Here is an 18,241-nt window from a genome sequence, read left to right as displayed (position 1 = left end):
GGGGCTCCATCACACCCACCCCCTTGGAAACTTCAACAGCAGGCAAAAATACATCTTGCATGTGTGCCCCATAGAGCTTTCTACCTCCTCACCTTGGTGCCGCCTTGGGGATGCAGGGTCATGACACCTTCCCCACCAGGCTTAAGCAGTCTTAAGTCTGTCCGGGTGCTGCCCTGGAAGCCTTCCCTAAAAGCAGCATTCTGATCTCCCCCCGGGCTGAAGTCCTGCCACTCCAAGTGCACCATTCCCAATCATGGCCTCAACACCAGGAGGGATCCAACAGGTTAGGTCTAACCACGGCTCACATTGAACTCGGAGGGACATCGGTGAGCGGTCCTGAAGAGATATCTTAGTTCTCTGCCCAGAAATTGACCCTGAGAAGCCTGGATGAAAACCAGGAATCCTAACCGCCAGACCACCAGGGGCTAGGGGCTAGAGACAAAGTTCCCTGGCTCTTACCTCCATTGAAAGTAAGAATGTTTCAAGGAGGCAAAAACTGTAAAAACAGGTACAAAGTTTTTTTGTTTTTTTTTGCGGTCCGCGGGCCTCTCACTGTTGCGGCCTCTTCCGTTGCGGAGCACAGGCTCCGGACGCGCAGGCTCAGCGGCCATGGCTCACGGACCCAGCCGCTCCGCGGCATGTGGGATGCTTCCCGGACTGGGACACGAACCCGTGTCCCCTGCATCGGCAGGCGGACTCCCAACCACTGCGCCACCAGGGAAGCCCGGTACAAAGTTTATTATTAGAGACACAGCACAAGTGGGAGAGCACACAGAAAAACAGTTTATTTAAGACTGAAGCAAGGTAGAAATATACACCTGGAGAGAAAGGGTATGGGCATCCTCTCTAATGAGGAGCGCAGTGAAGAGGTGATTTAAATCACTTATACAGGACAGTCCTTCTGGGTCTCTGTTTACCTTTGGCCTATTATCTCGTTTCTTTTTTCACACCTGACCAGTCCCAGGACCCTCCCCAACACGCGTGCACAACTTTTTGCTAAGATGGATCCCACCACAGAGGCCTGTGTGGGATCCACACTTATTATGGGGTGGTGTCCCCTCCATTTTTGACCCCCAAGGAGCCTTCCTGCGCATGTGCAGACAGGGAGGTTTCCCTTGACCTCAGGAGTGGGACCCTTATCTCTTTACTTAAGCAGAGCTCAGCTTCCGCCACTAACTTTGTCCTTGGAGTGTCTGGGTGAGAACAAAGCTTTGGTTTTACTCCACACGACAAACACCAGCTGTCCAGCCCAAGTGCCCATCTATCTCCTACCTCAAGACCAGTATCCCTGCCACATCCTCCCTTCCAGGTGGTCATCCAGCCCCATACATTCTGGGCCAGGAAGTTCACCACCCCTTATAGTGACTCATTCCATCTTCAGGGACTTTTTTTTTTTTTGGCTGCACTGGGTCTTCGTTGCTGCACAGGCTTTCTCTAGTTGCGGCGAGCTGGGGCTACTCTTCGGTGCGGTGCGCGGGCTTCTCATTGCGGTGTCTTCTCTTGTTGCGGAGCACGGGCTCTAGGCACGCAGGCTTCAGTAGTTGTGGCTCGCAGGCTCAGTAGTTGTGGCTCACGGGCTCAGTATTTGTGGCACACGGGCTTAGTTGCTTCGCAGCATGTGGGATCTTCCCAGACCAGGGCTCGAACCTGTGTCCCCTGCATTGGCAGGTGGATTCTTAACCACTGCGCCACCAGGGAAACCCCATCTTCGGGGACTTTGACTGCTGGAAAGTTCTTCCAGGTGTAAACATCTGGGTGCTTTTTGCCACAGCCTGAGATGAAAATAGGGGGATGGGAAGTGAGGGAGGAGGCAGGAGCAGTGGCCTGATCTCTCCCACAATCCCTCCAGCAAATTTTCCCAAAGTGGCTGCTTCCAATGTTACAATGTAACAGATAGACCTAACAGTGCTGAGACTCTAATGAAAACATGTCAGTGGACACAGCATGAAAGCAAGGCCAGGCAGAATGCCTAGGGAATATGGTCGAAGAGCGCAACCTCTTTTACATCTTGGCCCCTCACCAACTAGTGGGAAAGATCTCCCTTCCCCATGTTAGAATCAGCTCCATCTCTGGTTCAAAGGTTTCATTTCTGCTGTCTCCAGTGTTTTCTTGAAGATAAGTTAAACTCTTTTGGACATTAAAATAACTTTTTGTAAAATTGGGATTTAAAACGATTTTCCATTTTTTAAAGTTTATAATATGGTCATTTTTTTTTCTGGAAGTTTATTTTGTGTTTTATTATTACTGTCATTTTGCTCTGATTCAGATGCATCTTGTTGGCTTTTTGGTAAGAAAAGGAACCTAACCCTAACTTGTTCCCTCACCATGCCAGGAGTTAAAGTCCGTAAAGTTAGTCCCTGAGGCTCAAAACTAAAGATTTTCCTCTAGGTTATCCTGGATCTGTAATCATCACGCTCTGGTATAGTGTATTCAATCTGCTAGGATTCTGCCTAGCATCGTTCTACCAAAGCTTCAGCCAGCCCACGTATTTTCAACTTGTTGACAAGAAGACCAGACAATGTTGTCAATTACAGGGACTTTGCTGACCACATGCTATGAGCACTGGTCCTGTCACCTGATCAGAAAAGAGGTATCGTTCCTCATCGACTGTTGGCGTGCCTATCTGCTGACCCAACGAGACTCTAGCTCCATGAATGTGTGGAGTTGGTCTTGTTCATCCTTGAATTCCTCCCCAGCCCTTAGCCTATCAGAGGGGCCCTGCCTACCTCTCCAGACTCATTTATCACTTACCCCTTCATCACAGGGCAGCACATGTGGCCTCATAGTCCCTAGAATTCATGGTGCTTGTTCACTTATCAGTGGCTTCCCACTTATCGTCTGTCTAGCTAGAATGTCCTTCTCTCCCTTCCCTGAACTCACTGCTAATCACAGGTCAAAATTCTGTTTACCTCTTCCCTCCAGGACACCATCAACGACTCCTCCCACCACGCCCTCAACTTCACCCATAGCCCTTGTCACAGCTCGTTGTAATTATATCTTACACACCCCACAAAGAGTTCCTTGAGGGCAGACAGTGTCTTTTCCGCCTCTCCACGGCTAGCCCAATGCCTGGCACTCAATGCTCAAATATTATCCTCCTCCCCTCAGTTTGCTTTTCACCTATTTCTAAACAGCAAACTTTGCAAAAGGCAAAGTGCTGTCAGGTGATTATTATCCTGGCTTCCTGCAGAGGAAGGGGCCTGGGTCTCTCTGAGCTTATATTCCACCTTCTTGAGGGTCTGAGCCTTCCTCTTCCAGGTGCTCTGGACTGGTTGAGGACCTCAGCCTTTCTCTGTTCAGAGACTGGGTGTGAGAAGGTATTTTGCCAAATTCCAGGGAGGGCCCTGGGCCAGCCATACAGTGACATTCATTCCCTTATTGACTTCCTGGGCCAGACTCTGAAATAGATAAGAAAAGACCTGCCCCTGTGTGTGCAAGAGGGCTGTTGGCCTTTTCCACTCAGTCTCCAGAAAGGTATTAAAGGAATGAGAGGAGTTGGGTGCTGCAGGCTTGGTCCTAGAACTTCGTGCCTTTTTGGAGGTGGGCCTCCTCAGCCCAAAGGGCGGCACAGAGAACCAGCCTCAGGCCAGAGACTGCCTTCCAGCAGGACAAGGACTCAGGCCTTCAGGGAGTAGAGTGGATCGGTTGCTATTCTTAGGAGCTCTTTGGGGACAGGTTTCCCAACCTCATCACGTCCTTCCCAAGCCCTACAGGGTTCCATCTGCTGCCCAGAAACCTAGACAGGAAGCCCCTGCTTACCTCCTGGCCCTGCTTCCTTTCCAGCCCTGGAAACCCTGACTCTTGGTTTCCACCATTCCCCTGGCTGGAGTGTCCCAGTGGACCCCCCCTCCTGGAGTGTCCCAGTGCCTAGTCCATGTGTCCTGTTTTCCCTAAAGCCATCCTTGGTCCCCGTGGTTCCCCAGTGCGTCCCACTGCCCCTTCACAGCCTCAGTGTTCCTTTTCCTGGGAAACACTTTGGAGGTCAGCATCCTTCTCCTCACTGAGAGGGGAAAGCCAGATGCAGAGAGATGTCCGGCATGGCTTCTGCCACATGGCTCTGTCTCTACCCCTCAGACCCTCTTCTAAAATCCCCCGGGGTTACCGGCCCCTCCCGCCCCTGTGGGAGCCAAGGCGTTCACTTAGCCCTGTCTCTGTAAGAGCGCCAGTCAGCTGCACCTGTGCCTGCCTCTCCTTCAAAGCGCGTGTTCCTGGTGGAAAGGGACGGTGCCCCCATGGACATCTGCTGGGCAAAGTGTCCCAAGCCAGAGACCAGTGGCAGAGCACAGCCCATATCTCCTGAGATCTCACCCAATGATCTCCCTACCGTATCCTGCACACCACCCTCCTCCAGGTCACTCACTCCCTAGGCATGTCCTGTGAGTTGAGTGGCTTTCCATTCCCTCCCCAATTCACCCCCCTCCCCACCCTGCCGCAGCAGCCACATTAAGTAACATCTACAAGATCTGATGTGGGGAGAATGACCAAGACTTAATCAGAGGGTGAGGAATTCGGACTGATCCCTGGGCTTGGGAAAGAGAAAGAACATATAAAATTAAAGGCTTCTGTGGGGGGCACAGGTAATGTATGTGTAGGGGGTGGGCATTAACCCAGGACAAGAGTCCAGGGAGAAGGTGTGAGGCCTGGAAGTCTATGGAGAAGGGACAGACAGGACAGTAACACCAACCACAAACAGAGGTCAAGGGCAGACCTCTGCTATTAATCCGGCTGAGTTGCCGTCTCTGTGGGGCAGGTACCAGAGCCCCAGAGAAGCTGGCACCAGGGAGATGACCGAAAGGTCAGAGTAGAAAGGTCAGACCCAGAGTAGGACTGCACTGGGGTGCTTCAGAGCGCCCGTGCCAGACAGCCGCTAGACTGGGGTGGGGTGGGGTGGGTGGGAGTAGCTAAGGGCAGCGCAGAAGGAGGGTGTGAGAGCAGAAAGATTGGCAGGAATAACACCGCTCTTATGTAGCGTTCTCATTGCCTGAAATCTCCCATTCGGGAGTCACAGCTTATTAGGTTAAAAGGAATCTCCCACTTTTCTTATTGAAGTGTAAATGTTATGTGTGTTGGTGGGGAATGGGTTAGGCATGAATAATAACATACCGACACTTCACTGTGAGCGGGTCTTTTAGACTCACTTTCCTTCCCAAAGGCAGGTGAGGGAAGCACGTGGGGTTGGAAGAGGGTAACTGGAATGGAAGAAATGCAGGAAAGCAGGTTCTGCCAGAGTCACCCAGGGAAGGACCAAACAGCTCCTCCCGAGTGAGGTCACCTAATTTGACTTTATTGCCAGACAATCTTCCCTCGGCGAGCATGGCCCTTGGGACACCCACCCTTTGGCCCCCTGGGAAGAGATGAGTCTGGGAAGGGGAGGAAGGTCTCCCTTGGGGCTGGGAAGAAACAATGCTCAGGGCAGGGGTCCCCAGGGGGCCATCAGTCCAGGCTGGGGCCAGGCTTCCCCTTCTTTCTCAGTCTCATTCTGTTTCTCCTGAGTTTCTTCATTCTTGGCATTTTGCATCTTGTCTGGACTCGGATGAGCCAGAGCCCCACAGCAAGAATTACAAAAAGCAAGAGGATGAGCAATGCCTTGGCCAGGAGACAGAAGGAAGTGGAAGACTTCTCCAAAGGGTAGCCAATATCTGGGACAGAAGAAGGCAAGGAGAGAGGGGCTCACCGGAGGGAAGGTCTGGATTAGGGGGCAGACACCTACCCCAGATTCCACACAGGGGGTCTCAAGTTCACAGTCTGTTGATGTTCCTCGGCAAGTATCCCAGGAAATGTATATTCTATTCACAGAATTTCAGGGGCTGGGGTCTGGGGAGTAATCTCAACCTGAGTAAGAGACTAGAAGGGACCTTTGGAAGCTGGGAGGACTAGGAAGGAGCACAGGGAAAGTGGGGGGCCCCTCCCCAATCCAGGGGTCAAGTCTCCACAGGAGTAGTTAGGTCTAGATTCCATGTACTCTCCTGGGGAGAAGGGAGGGACAGAGCGGGTAGACTTGAGGTCCTGTGGTCGCTCAGGGGCTGTCTCTGGGGCCCTGGTACCTGCACAGAAGGGCCCAGCAGGGATGAGATGAGAACTGGTGTCGCTGATGGGGTTGTTTGCCCTGCATGTGTAGGAGACAGCCTTTTCCCCGGGCCTCCAGGACATGCTAAGGACAGAGCCTTCATGGGCCGTGTCAGCGCTCCCAGGATATCCAGCAGTAGGTCACATCCAGGCCTGCCTCCCTATGGACCATGTCAAGGACATATTACAGTACCTTCTTCCCCAGAGATCTCACAGTTCACAGTCATGTGAGGCTATGACAGCCATCCTAGATGAAGGAGAAACACAAAGACCCTCTAAGTAATCAGGGGTTGGGTCTGTTTTCCTAAGCTCTTCAACACTGGGGTATGGACGCTGCCCACTGAGACCTGCTTCACTTAACAAACAAGCCAAACTAACAGCACCTAGCCACCATCAAACCTATTGTTCCAGAATCCCCAGGGCAGCGGCCAAGCAGACAGAGCTGCCTTTGGCATCTTCTACCTCCCCTTTATGACTTGCCTTCTCTCTTACCTTGGCACCCCACCTTCTTTCAAACTCTGTCCTGCCTCCTTGACCTTAGAAAATATTATCATCCCTCCCAGGGGCATTTATAGTTTAATCAGTGCCTCTGCAAGATTCAAGGTAGAAAATCAGTCAATGGACTTCCCTGGTGCCACAGTGGTTAAGAATCCACCTGCCAATGCAGGGGACACAGGTTCAATCCCTGGTCCGGGAAGATCCCACATGCCGCTGAGCAACTAAGCCCGGGAGTCACAACTACTGAAGCCCACACACCTAGAGCCCGAGCTCCGCAGCAAAAGAAGCCTCTACTCGCTGCAACTAGAGAAAGCCCACACGCAGCAATGAAGGCCCAACGCAGCCAAAAATAGATTAATTATTAATGAAAAAAAAAAAGAAAATCAGTCAATGTCACAGGCACTAAGAGGAAATTTGGGGTCAAGTAGGGAGGAGACCCTGATTAGTAGCCCTCAAATCACACAGGAGGACAAAAGGCTCAAGAATGGAGGTGGCATTCATGCCCAGGATGCAGAATCTCACTGGGAGAGGAAGGCTCCCTAGACGTCTGTAAATGAAACCCCTGACCCGTCTCACTGCGTTGGGCACATCCACAGGAACAGCCTCAGTCCAGGGTCTTGCTACTCCAGGTCACTTTACCTGCAGTGCAGATACTGGGGTCAGACACACTGGAGGCAGACTGCCTTCCCATCCCAGACCCTCAAGCCATAACCCCGAGTCCTAAGACCCCTGATCCTTTGTGTGAGAAGTTCAGGAGAGCCAGAAAAAGCAGCTTTATGGTTCCCAGTAAACTCACGGTACACACAAAGATTGCAGTGCTGCATGGTGGAGATCTGGGACGCCCTCAGGTTGACTTGAGCTTGGTAAGGCCCCGAGTTCTCCCAGCTCAGATTGCTGATGTGCAGGTAGTAAGTGGGCTCCAGGAAGCTCACTCAGCCCTCATAGCGAGGGTTGGTCACCATGATGGTAGCCGGATGTCCCTCTTCCCCTGGCATCCCAGTGGCAAGGCTTATGTGGGAGGACCAAATGATGTTCTCAACCTCTTCATCCAATGGTATTTCCGGGGGAGGCTGATGGACTCCTGAAGGACTGCAACAACTTCCTCGGGATCCACACCATCTCCAGAGTCCCCTTCGGCTGCAGATAAAGAAAGAAAAGATGGAAACAACACAGCTGGTGTCTCTAGGCTGCTGAGACTGGCAGCAGGGCTGTGGTCTCAATCTCAGTTGAGTATTTTCTAGGACCCACACTCAACCTTGCCCTCCAGTTGCCTCTTCTGGCTCTAGCTTTTTGCTGCACCTGACTTGAGCACCTACCAGGGCTCGGCTTCCATCTGTGCCCCACCCTCCAAATTTTCTCTTCTCCATTCGCTGTCCTTCCATATCCCCAGGAGGGATATGGGGCTGCTTCCCCTTCCATATCCCCAGGTTTCCTCATCTCTTGGTCCTGCACTGAAGCCACACCCTAGTCCTCTTTACTCCAGAAGAACTGAAGCATTTGGTCCCAAAGGTGGTGACTTGCTAGCCCAAGACCCAGCAGGAGAACAGAGGGGGAAAGAGATACTCCTGTCCTGGAGCTAGCAGTCTGTCTCACCTTCCTGGAACAGCAAGAGGAGGAGCAGCCATGGAAGGGCCTCCATGTCCACAGCCCTGTGTCCCGGTGTGCCCCAGGTGTGACTTGGTCAGCCCCGAAGGCTGTGAAGAAGACAAGCTGCCAGGATGCTGCTAGAGACAGAGTGACCAACTGACAGTCCTGAGGAGAGGGAAATGACTCTCACCCTATGCAGCAGCCCTCTAACTTCCTCCATCTCACTAAGCCCCTCCATGTCCACCTTGGGAAGAGTTCTCTCTCTGAGCCTGATTGGCAAGATGGTTTACCCACTGCCTCATGTTTCCTGTCCCTCAAACTCAGCTGAAATCCCACTTCCTAAATGAAGCCTTCCTAGATCCCTACTCTCTGTACTCCCAGACTTCCCAGACATAGCACTTTCCCCAAGTTCTTTGAACACTTTCTATCCAGCCCTATCATTTGGCTTTCAGGATGCTCTGCCTCGGGTCTCCCTTAGCAGTTCCTATGTTGCTGTGATCATATGACCATAAAAACATCTTTATCTCCCCAGGCAGACTCTATCTTTTGGGACATCTCTGTATGTTCTACGGATGCTGGTCCCCATGGAGAAATGATATTTAAGCTGAGACCTCAAGGATGAGTAAGATCTGCTAAGTGAAGAAGAGAATGAAGGAGATACTTCTTAAACTTCAATTTATACAATTATCAAGCCTCAGGGGCTGGGTTTTTTGAAAAGGTACATCAGGTCTCAGTCTGAGTATGAAAACTTTTTAACGTAAAATCATTAAAAAAATAATATTAAAGCAAGGAAGAAAAAATTCAGTTGAAGGTTTGAGCACATGAGTTAGGTTCTCTGAGAATCAGATACTGGAATTAGGAGTGAAAGAGGTTTAGGATTTCTCTGGTGGTGCAGTGGTTAAGAATCCACCTGCCAATGCAGGGGACACGGGTTCGAGCCCTGGTCTGGGAAGATCCCACGTGCTGCAGAGCAACTAAGCCCATGTGCCACAACTACTGAGCCTGCGCTCTAGAGCCTGTGAGCCACACTACTGAGCCCATGTGCCACAACTACTGAAGCCCGCACTCTGAGCCTGTGAGCCACAACTACTGAGCCTGCGAGCCACGACTACTGAAGCCTGAGCACCTAGACCCTCTGCTCCACAACAAAGAGAAGCCACCACAATGAAAAGCCTGCGCACCACAACGAAGAGTAGCCCCTGCTCTCACAACTAGAGAAAGCCCATGAGCAGCAACAATGACCCAACACAGTCCAAAAAAAAATAATTAATTAATTAATTTTTTTTAAAACAGAAAGAGGTTTAATGTGTGTGTGGGAGGGAGTGTGGGGGGTAAAGCCTGTAAAAGATAAAAGGGAAAGGAAGCAGAAATGAGCAAGGAGAGCCTGGGACCATGATGCTGAGCAGACAGTCTCCGCTAATTCAGCAGGGAGCTCTGCAGCGGAGCTCCCGCACCCTCACTGTGTGCAGTCATTGGCTAGGGCTGCCCAGGAAGTGCATGGGTGCTGCAGGTGCTGCAGATGGAGGCTGTCAGTTAACTGTATTCCTCACAGCTGAAGAGAGGTTCTCTCTTGAAAGGAGATCCAGGGGCACCTTCACGGCTGCTGCAGTGAATATGCTGATCAGACAAAAGGTGACTGTGTGCAGATTGATTAAACTTGTCTCCATAAACAGTACATGATACTTATTGAGCAGAGGGAAATAATTTGCATCACTCCCTCCCCAGCCCCTACCCAACCCTCACTAAGCCCTTTCCAGTCCAGTGTGGAGAAAGCCCTTCTCCAAACATGATTTTCAAGTGGTCTGGAAATGTGATTTTTTATTCTGGCTCATGGATTGCGACCCAAATGCAACTCCATTTCCGTCTCTCACTGCCTCTTCAATCTTATTCAGTGGGGTGGTCTTCCCCTGAGGTTTCTGCTCTCAGTTCAGAAATGAGAACTTCTGTCCCATGTATTGGGTTAGCCCAAAAGTTCCTTCCATTTTTAACTAAAAATAAAAGACATATTTTTCATTTTCACCAAGAACTTTATTGAACAACATATTCACCAGTTTGTTCCACTGCCTTATGCCATTTTTCAGGCAACTTCATAATTCCATCTTCCCAAAACTTTTTATCTTTTTGAGCAAAGAACTGTTCCAGGTGACTTTTACAGTCTTCTGGGGAATTGAAATTTTTTCCATTAAGAGAATTTTGTAAAGACCAAAATAAATGGAAATCCAAAGTTGCAATGTCTGGTGAATATGGTGGATGAATCAGAACTTCCCAGCCAAGCTGTAACGGTTATTGCCTGGTCATCATGAAACATGCAGTCTTGCATTATCCCGATGGAAGTTTATGCGTTTTCTGTTGACTAATTCCAGATGCTTTCATCAAGTGCTTCTTTCAGTTGGTCTAATCTGGATCAGTACTTTTTGGAATTAATCGTTTGGTTTTCCAGAAGGAGCTCATAACAGAGGACTCCCTTCCAATCCCACCATATACACAACATCACCTGCTTTGGATGAAGACCAGCCTTTGGTGTGGTTGGTGGTGGTTCATTTCGCTTGCCCCACGATCTCTTCTGCTCCACATTACTGTACGGTATCCACTTTTCATCGTCCGTCACAATCTGTTTTAAAAATGGGACTTTTTTTACTTTTCAGTAGAGAATCACATGTGGAAATATGGTCGAGAAGGTTTTTCTCGCTTAACTTATGTGGAACACAAACATCAAAGCGATGAACGTAACCAAGCTGGTGCAAAGGATTCTCAGTGTTTGATTTGGATATTTTAAGTATGTCGGCTATCTCCCGCGTGGTATAACGTTGACTGTTCTCAATTAATGTTTTGATTGGATCGCTATCAGCTTCAACTAGTCTACCCGACCGTGGAGCATCGTCCAGCGAGAAATCTCCAGCATGAAAATCCAAAAACCGCTTTTTACATTTTCGATCAGTCACAGCACCTTCTCCATACACTGCACAAATCTTTTTTTGGTAGAAAAGTTTCTACCTTTCTTGAAATAATAAAGGATAATATACCGAAAATGTTGCTTTCTTCTTCCATCTTCAATATTAAAATGGCTACACAAAAATTCACAAATATTCATAAGATTTTTTTAAATGCACGCTGAAATGACAGCTGTCACAACTGAATCTAACAAAATTGTTTCAGATGAAGTCAAAGACAACTAAGCGCTACTAGAACCATCTTACAGAAAAAAAAAACCGAAATTTTTGGCCAACCCAATAATATACCAAATTCCAAACTTAAATAGAATCAAGCAATCTCCCCTTGCCCTGGCTTGTGTCTGTTTCAGGCTGGAAGCTTACAGCAGGGCAATGGGGGAGGTCCTGCTCTCTGCTCAGCTTCCCCCTTCCTCCTTCTCCCCTCAGCTTGCCTCCCCAGTTCATGTTCCCCCTCCCCAGGAGGGTGGAGAGCTGGTAGAATTGTTCTTATCTGGCTGAGTGGCTTTGCGCTCTACGTGTCTGGCAGATGGTTAAGATGAACTCTTCTGAGGAGCAGTTTCGTGGGTTTTTACAGGTTTCTGCTGGTTCTTTCTCTCCTACTCTTGACCCAGGAAGGATGCATCTCTCTTCTGGGTGGTCCTTTTTTTTTTTTTTTTTTTTTTTTTTTTTGCTGTACATGGGCCTCTCACTGCTGTGGCCTCTCCCGTTGCAGAGCACAGGCTCCGGATGCACAGGCTCAGCGGCCATGGCTCACGGGTCCAGCCGCTCCACGGCGTGTGGGATCTTCCCGGACCGGGGCACGAACCCGTGTCCCCACCACTGCACCACCAGAGAAGCCCCTGGGTGGTCCTCTGAAAGTCCTTCCTCAGCTCCTGGACACCTGGCTGCACGTCTCATCTCCACCCCTCCAACTGTCCCCACTGTATGGTACCCAGACCAACCAAACAGGCTGTGTCTCATAGGTGGTCCTCGGTTGCCCTCCAAAAACATTCCTGACCCCTGACAGATTCCGAGATCTATAGCACATCGCCACACTCCTGGCTGCCTCGCGGGAGTCCCATCTCAGTCCACAGTTGTTTTTAATTCTCCGAGCCCTGACTTAGGCTCTGGTCCCCTTACTCTCACCTGCAGGCACACGTCCTCTCTCTGAAGTCCCCTCAGACATAAAATCATCTATCCTTTGAGGGATAAGGTGGGGACTGACAATAAAATAACAGTTATTTCTAAAGAACTCTCTTTCCGGAATTCCGTGGTGGTACAGTGGTTAGGACTCTGTGCTTCCACTGCAGGGGGCACGGGTTCGATCCCTGGTCAGGGAACTAAGATCCCACAAGCTCCATGGCACAGCCAAAAAAAAAAAGAGAGAGAGAAAAGAAATCTCTTTCCAATCTCCCTCTCTCAACTCTCCATCCATGGATGAGGGGGTTCCAGGAGCAGTGACACAGGTTCTCCTTCATTCTGGTTGAAAATTTCACAGGGGGAGGTCTCCCTCACGCTGCCTTTGATCTCTCCATTCCTGTCCCATGGACACCTCAGTGGAACCATGGCAGGGAGAGTTCCAGTTAACACGTAGGGTCCCCTTACCACAGCCTGTGACCCAGCTGATTTCTGCAGTGCTGTGGTGGACGGTTTCATGACTGTGCCCCTCCACCCTGAAGTTTGCACCTCTGCTTTTCTGCTTCAGGGCTATCTCTGCAGCAATGGAAGGGCATCAGCCCGGTTGCAGTGCAGCCGGAAAGTGTAGGGAGTGTACAGACCCCAGAGGCAACCCCTGGAGCCAATAGAGTGCTGCGTTGGTGGATAAATGCCCCAGACTCCCTGACCTTCCATGGGATAATTCTGGGGCTTGTTCTCCAGAGTTCTTCAGCAGACTGAGCCCGGTTGTCCACACCTTTTATGGGCTTTCCTCCCTTTCCCATCTCACGTTCCTCATTCATTTATGTTGGCTTCCTGGATCATCTCCCAGAAAATAGTACCTCTACCCAAGTTCTTGTCAAAGGTCCTGCTTTGGGAGGAACCTAGATTAAGATACTATTATATATGATAAAGTAGTTCAGCCAGCCAAAGTTAGATGCCCTGTCTCCTCTGCCTGGGTCTTTAGGGGGCAAATAAGTTAATGAGAAATGAGTCTCGGGACTTCCCTGGCGGGCCAGTGGTTAAGACCCTATGCTCCCAATTCAGGGGACACAGGTTCGATCCCTGGTCGGGGAACTAAGATCCTGTGTGCCGCACTATGCAGCCAATTCCCACCCCAATTCTCCTGAGGTAACAGCCTTGGGAAACAGGGGCCGGTGAAAAGCTGGTCTTGTTCTGATGAAAGGATGGGGGGATAATAAAGGGTCCAACCTTTGATCAGATTTTCTCTTTAGCTTCTCGTCAGGAACCGGGACCCACACAGCAGAGCCATTAGCAGATAAGTTCCAAATCAGTCACCTCCCTCCCACAGCAAAGCACATTGAGACCTGCACGTGTCTTCGGTTCCATCAAAGGGGCTGCACCTGATACATGGTTTACCTTCTTCCTTTCTTTTTCTTTTTTAAATGTCAGGGTTAAAAGAGTGATTATTCAGTTGAACTATGAAGGTGGCTGGTGAGAACCGAAATAGCCCGCAGACTGCTGAAGGGCACCCAGAGGAGCCATGGTGAAACAGAGGAGAAAGGAGTGTTCCTTGTGAGGGACCAGCCTGGGCAGGACCCCCGGGGTGGGACAGAGCAGAGCACACGGAGGCACAGACGGCAGCCTGACCAAGTGGGGCAAGAGTGAGGTGGCGAAGATCAGAGAGGGGGCGGCAGAGGTGCCCTGGAGACAGCTCACCTTAGAGCCTTGGAGACCTGCTCAAGAGCTTAGAAGTCATAGTCTCTCAAGAAGTTTACTTTGATGGGCAGGAGAAATAAAGGCTGGAGGTGAAGGGAAAACAGGGTAGAGGGAAAGTTTTATTGCTGCTGATTTTTTGAAATTTTATTGAAGTATGCTTGCTTTACAATGTTGTGTTAATTGCTGCTGTACAGCAAAGTGATTCAGTTATACATATATACTTTCTTTTTCCTATTCTCTTCCATTATGGTGTACCATAGATATTGAATATAGTTCCCTGTGCTATACAGTAGGACCTTGTTGTTTATGCTGTTGATTTTTTTTTTTTAATGGGAGAGATGTGAACATATTTAAATGCTGGGAAGAGAAGAAGCAAGTGGGGAGTGGAGCTGCAGGAAAGAAAGGAGATGGTCAGTGGAGCAAGGCCTCCCCCACCCCCCCCAGAAGTCGGGAGGGAACTGGGATTCAGAGGCCAGGAAGAAGAACCAGTCTTCAATTGCAAGATGGTCCTTCATTATAATAAGAAACGATGATCAGAGATGCAGGTAGCATCTTCTTTGACTGTGGCAAGAAGTTAAGGGGTGTCCTGTCATGTGGTTTCAATTTTCTCTGTAAAGTGGAGGCAAAGTTATCTGCTGAAACTGAAGGTTGAGGTGAGTTTGTCAAAGGCAGGTATTTCAGGAGAATGGGCAAAGTCTGAAACAGATGAAGTGAGTCTGGGTCCAGGTTTCTTGGAACAGTCCCAGCTTAAGTCTGTTGTCCTGGCCTAATTATTAATCATGCTCCTTTTCACTCTTAGAAAGTATCCTGGTTTGTAGGGTAAGTTATGTGATTACCCTAAAACAGGAGCAAGATCTTAGAAAAAGAATCACAGTGAAATAGCTAAGCTTTAAGAGTTCAAGGCCACCCTTAGCTTTTCTGGTCAACAAATTGCCCTAAAGATCTGGAGAAAGATAGTGGGGTGGGCAGGGGAAACGATGACGTAGCTGGAACCAAACTGCTGGGTTTGGAGCCTTCGTCTGCAGAATGGGATCCTCACACCACCAGCTTTGTAGGGCGGTTGTGAAAATGAAGTGAGATGATGCCGGTAAAGTACTTAGCGTAGAGCGGCACAGAGCGAGGGCTCGAAGAGTGTGAGTTGTGGTTGTTACGGAAGGTTGGTTAAGTGTCGAGATGGTGGGCTTGGGGATTGTGAAGACCTGGGACCCCTTCGTACTTGGCCAGGGTCTGTGGCTATGGAAGAGAATAGGTCTCTAACAGAAGATACGTGAACAGGCTGATTTGAGACTGTTCTCTGGAAGCACCGATCAGCCCCTGATCTGAGGACGCAGAGGGCTTTGCTGCCGGCAGGTTCAGCCCAGCTCGGTGCTTTCCATGCCACCTGCCTGCTCACCAGATCAGCCCGTTATGTACGCAGAGACGCAGCACGCTGGGCTGAGCCTTATTTTATTTTATTTTATTTATTTGCCATTTGGCAGCTTGTGGTTTCTCAGTTCCCCGACCAGGGATTGAACCCTTGCCCCCTGCAGTGGAAGCGTGGAGCCCTAACCACTGGACCACTAGGGAATTCCCTGATCCCCTTTAAAACACCCTGCCTGAGGACTCATTCCTTATCTTTTTTTTTTTTTTTTTTTTTGCGGTACGCGGGCCTCACTGTTGTGGTCTCTCCCGTTGCGGAGCACAGGCTCCGGACGCGCAGGCTCAGCGGCCACGGCTCACGGGCCCAGCCACTCTGCGGCATGTGGGATCTTCCCGGACCGGGACACGAACCCGTGTCCCCTGCATCGGCAGACAGACTCTCAACCACTGCGCCACCAGGGAAGCCCTCATTCCTTATCTCTTGGGCATCCAAATCCCAGAGTGGTTCCTATACCCACACCCTTCCCTCAACCTTCCTTGTAAGTACAATGCGTCTGCCCTTCTTTCCTAAAATCGACTCCCCGCCATATGCTCTGTTTATTGTTCTCACAGTGCAGGTTTTGTATCTTCTGCATCAGAATCACACAGAGGGCTGGTTACAATGCTGATTCCTTGGGCTCCACTCCAGACCCAGGGAATCACAACAGGGGTGGCACCTGGTAGTGGCTATGAAGCCACCTGCTCATCCAGGTCCCCAGGGGATTCTGCTGTATGCTAAAGTTTGAGAATGCCCCACGCTGCCTGCTCTTGTGTTTTGCTGAAGCAGAGAGAAAGTTCCCCAGCCTGAGCTGCCTTTGTCTCTAATCATAAAATGTTTCTTTCCCAGTGAGTAGAGCTGTGAAACGCTGCCTTCTTGGGCTGGGCTTCCTAGAACATGAGATGGACTCTGGGGCCTCTGGATCTGTCCTCCTGGGAGTCCCCCTGGGAATTAGGAAGCACTGTGTCCAGGACTGCCAAGGGAAGCAGGTCCGGGCCAGCGCTTCAACCCAAGACGTGCGCCTGCATTTATTCCTTGACATGCAGGATGCTGACGCAGAACTCGTTTGAAAATAGGAAAGAAAAAAAGTTCAGAACCTACCAATCTTGTCCAACCCCTTATTTTACAAAAAAACACAAAAAAACAAAAATAAAAACCAGGGGTCCATGGGGTGGAGGACTTCTCCAAGGCCACACAGTTGCCAAAACCCAGGTCCTCTGGTACCTTGGTGGCAGGACTTGATGAAACAAATTTGGGATGTAACACACTCTATCTGTGATATCCCAACACAGAAATCCCTCAGTAAATGTTAGTATTGCTGGTGTCATTATCAATTTGTATTTGTATTCATTCGTTATTGTTAATTTCTATTTGAGACTGGAGGCGCTCAAAGAGAGCCCGACGGGAACAAAGTGGGGTGGCCTAAGGGAAGCCAGCTGGCCGCCCAGACAGCTCTGCACAGAATGACCCTTTTCTCAGCAAATTCAACACTGATCAGGTTCCAGCTCTCCACACCACCACAGGCTCAAAACTCCAGCTCATCAATGTCCCAGAGTCGATCAGAATCTGGGAGGCTGCCTCATCTTATCAGAGCTGTCGTCAACTGATATATAAAAGTAGCCACTCATCCTACAAATATTTAGGAAGTCCCAACGAAGTGGCAGAAACTGCAGGGCCCAGGGCTGTTTCCCTGAGCAGTCTTGTGACCGTATAGCTGACGTTACTACCCCCTCAGAGTTGCTGCTGTCAAGTAGAGAGCCATGTGGGTGGCCTCCCATGGCCAGGATAGAACACTGAAGCATGCAATTCGGATAGGACTGTGTTCCTGGCACTGGCTTATCTTTCTACCCTGCTTTCTTCTAATCTCATTTTCCTGATTGGTGTCTTATCTTGCCACATTGTATGCATTTTGTAAAACTTGTGCGAGTTTAGCCAAGCATACAGTTAGAGAGAATAGAAGACCACCCTCACTTCTGACACCAACTGCAAGTTTCAGGGGTTCCCCCAAACCATCCTCAGGTTCAAAGATTTGCTAAAGGGATTCATAGAACACACTGAAAGTTTTTATTCGCACAGGTTAAAAATCAGCCTAGGGGGCTTCCCTGGTGGCGCAGTGGTTGGGGGTCCGCCTGCCGATGCAGGGGACGCGGGTTCGCGCCCCGGTCCGGGAGGATCCCGCGTGCCGCGGAGCGGCTGGGCCCGTGAGCCGTGGCCACTGAGCCTGCTCGTTCAGAGCCTGTGCTCTGCAACGGGAGAAGCCACAACAGTGAGACCCGCGTACCGAAAAAAAAAAAAAAATCAGCCTAGGGAGGAAGTGCAGAGGCCCAGGAAAAGTACCAAACATGTCCTCTCTCTATGAAATCCTAGGACAGTGTTACGCTTCTGGTCTCAGTGTGTGACGATACACACAGAGAATCTCGCCCAAGCCTTGGTGCCGGTTTTGTTGGGGCTTGATGACATACGGCCCTCATGACTGATCTTTAGCCTCTAGTCTTCCAAAGGTTGCGGGGAGAAGTAATACTGCATGGCCCAAAGCCCTCATCACACATCACATTGTTAGACGGTCTGGTGGCCAAGGTCCCCATGCAAACGAAGACACGCTTATCAGACCTTATATTCCAAAGGTCTAAAGATCACTTCCAGTAGCCAATGGCAAAAGCCAGACCTCTCTTTGGGAAAGTTAATTCTTCATGACACAATGTGTTAAATTCATTTTTCATCAAGGGGAGAAGGAAAGAAGGAATAAACCAACCAGTTAAATCGAATCAGTCCAGTCATGACCGGACTCCTGACTACAGTCCCCTATTGACAATAGGTGAGGGACCTCAGCAGTGACTCTAGCCCACAGCCTGAGCCGCTCTGTTGTGCTTCTTGTGGTACCCAGGGTTGGAAGAGGGAGCCGAGGGTGCTGCTCTGCCCTGAGTGAGGG

At 49.9% G+C, this 18,241-nt stretch overlaps 1 protein-coding gene across 1 annotated transcript; it reads right to left on the bottom strand.

Moving 5' to 3' along the window:
* Nucleotides 1-5,433: 5,433 nt before the first annotated feature.
* SLAMF9 (SLAM family member 9) lies at nt 5,434-8,203 on the bottom strand. Its single transcript, XM_012538479.2, is given in 8 exon segments — nt 5,434-5,639; nt 6,045-6,184; nt 6,186-6,228; nt 6,231-6,257; nt 6,260-6,313; nt 7,361-7,627; nt 7,630-7,701; nt 8,158-8,203. Coding segments are annotated over 8 exon segments (855 nt in total).
* Between the last annotated feature and the right edge of the window lie 10,038 nt (nt 8,204-18,241).

Source organism: Orcinus orca, chromosome 1, assembly GCF_937001465.1.
Source record: "Orcinus orca chromosome 1, mOrcOrc1.1, whole genome shotgun sequence".
Taxonomy (NCBI): domain Eukaryota; kingdom Metazoa; phylum Chordata; class Mammalia; order Artiodactyla; family Delphinidae; genus Orcinus; species Orcinus orca.
The sequence above is the reverse complement of the archived record's forward strand: the minus strand, read 5'-3'. Positions and strand labels throughout refer to the sequence as shown.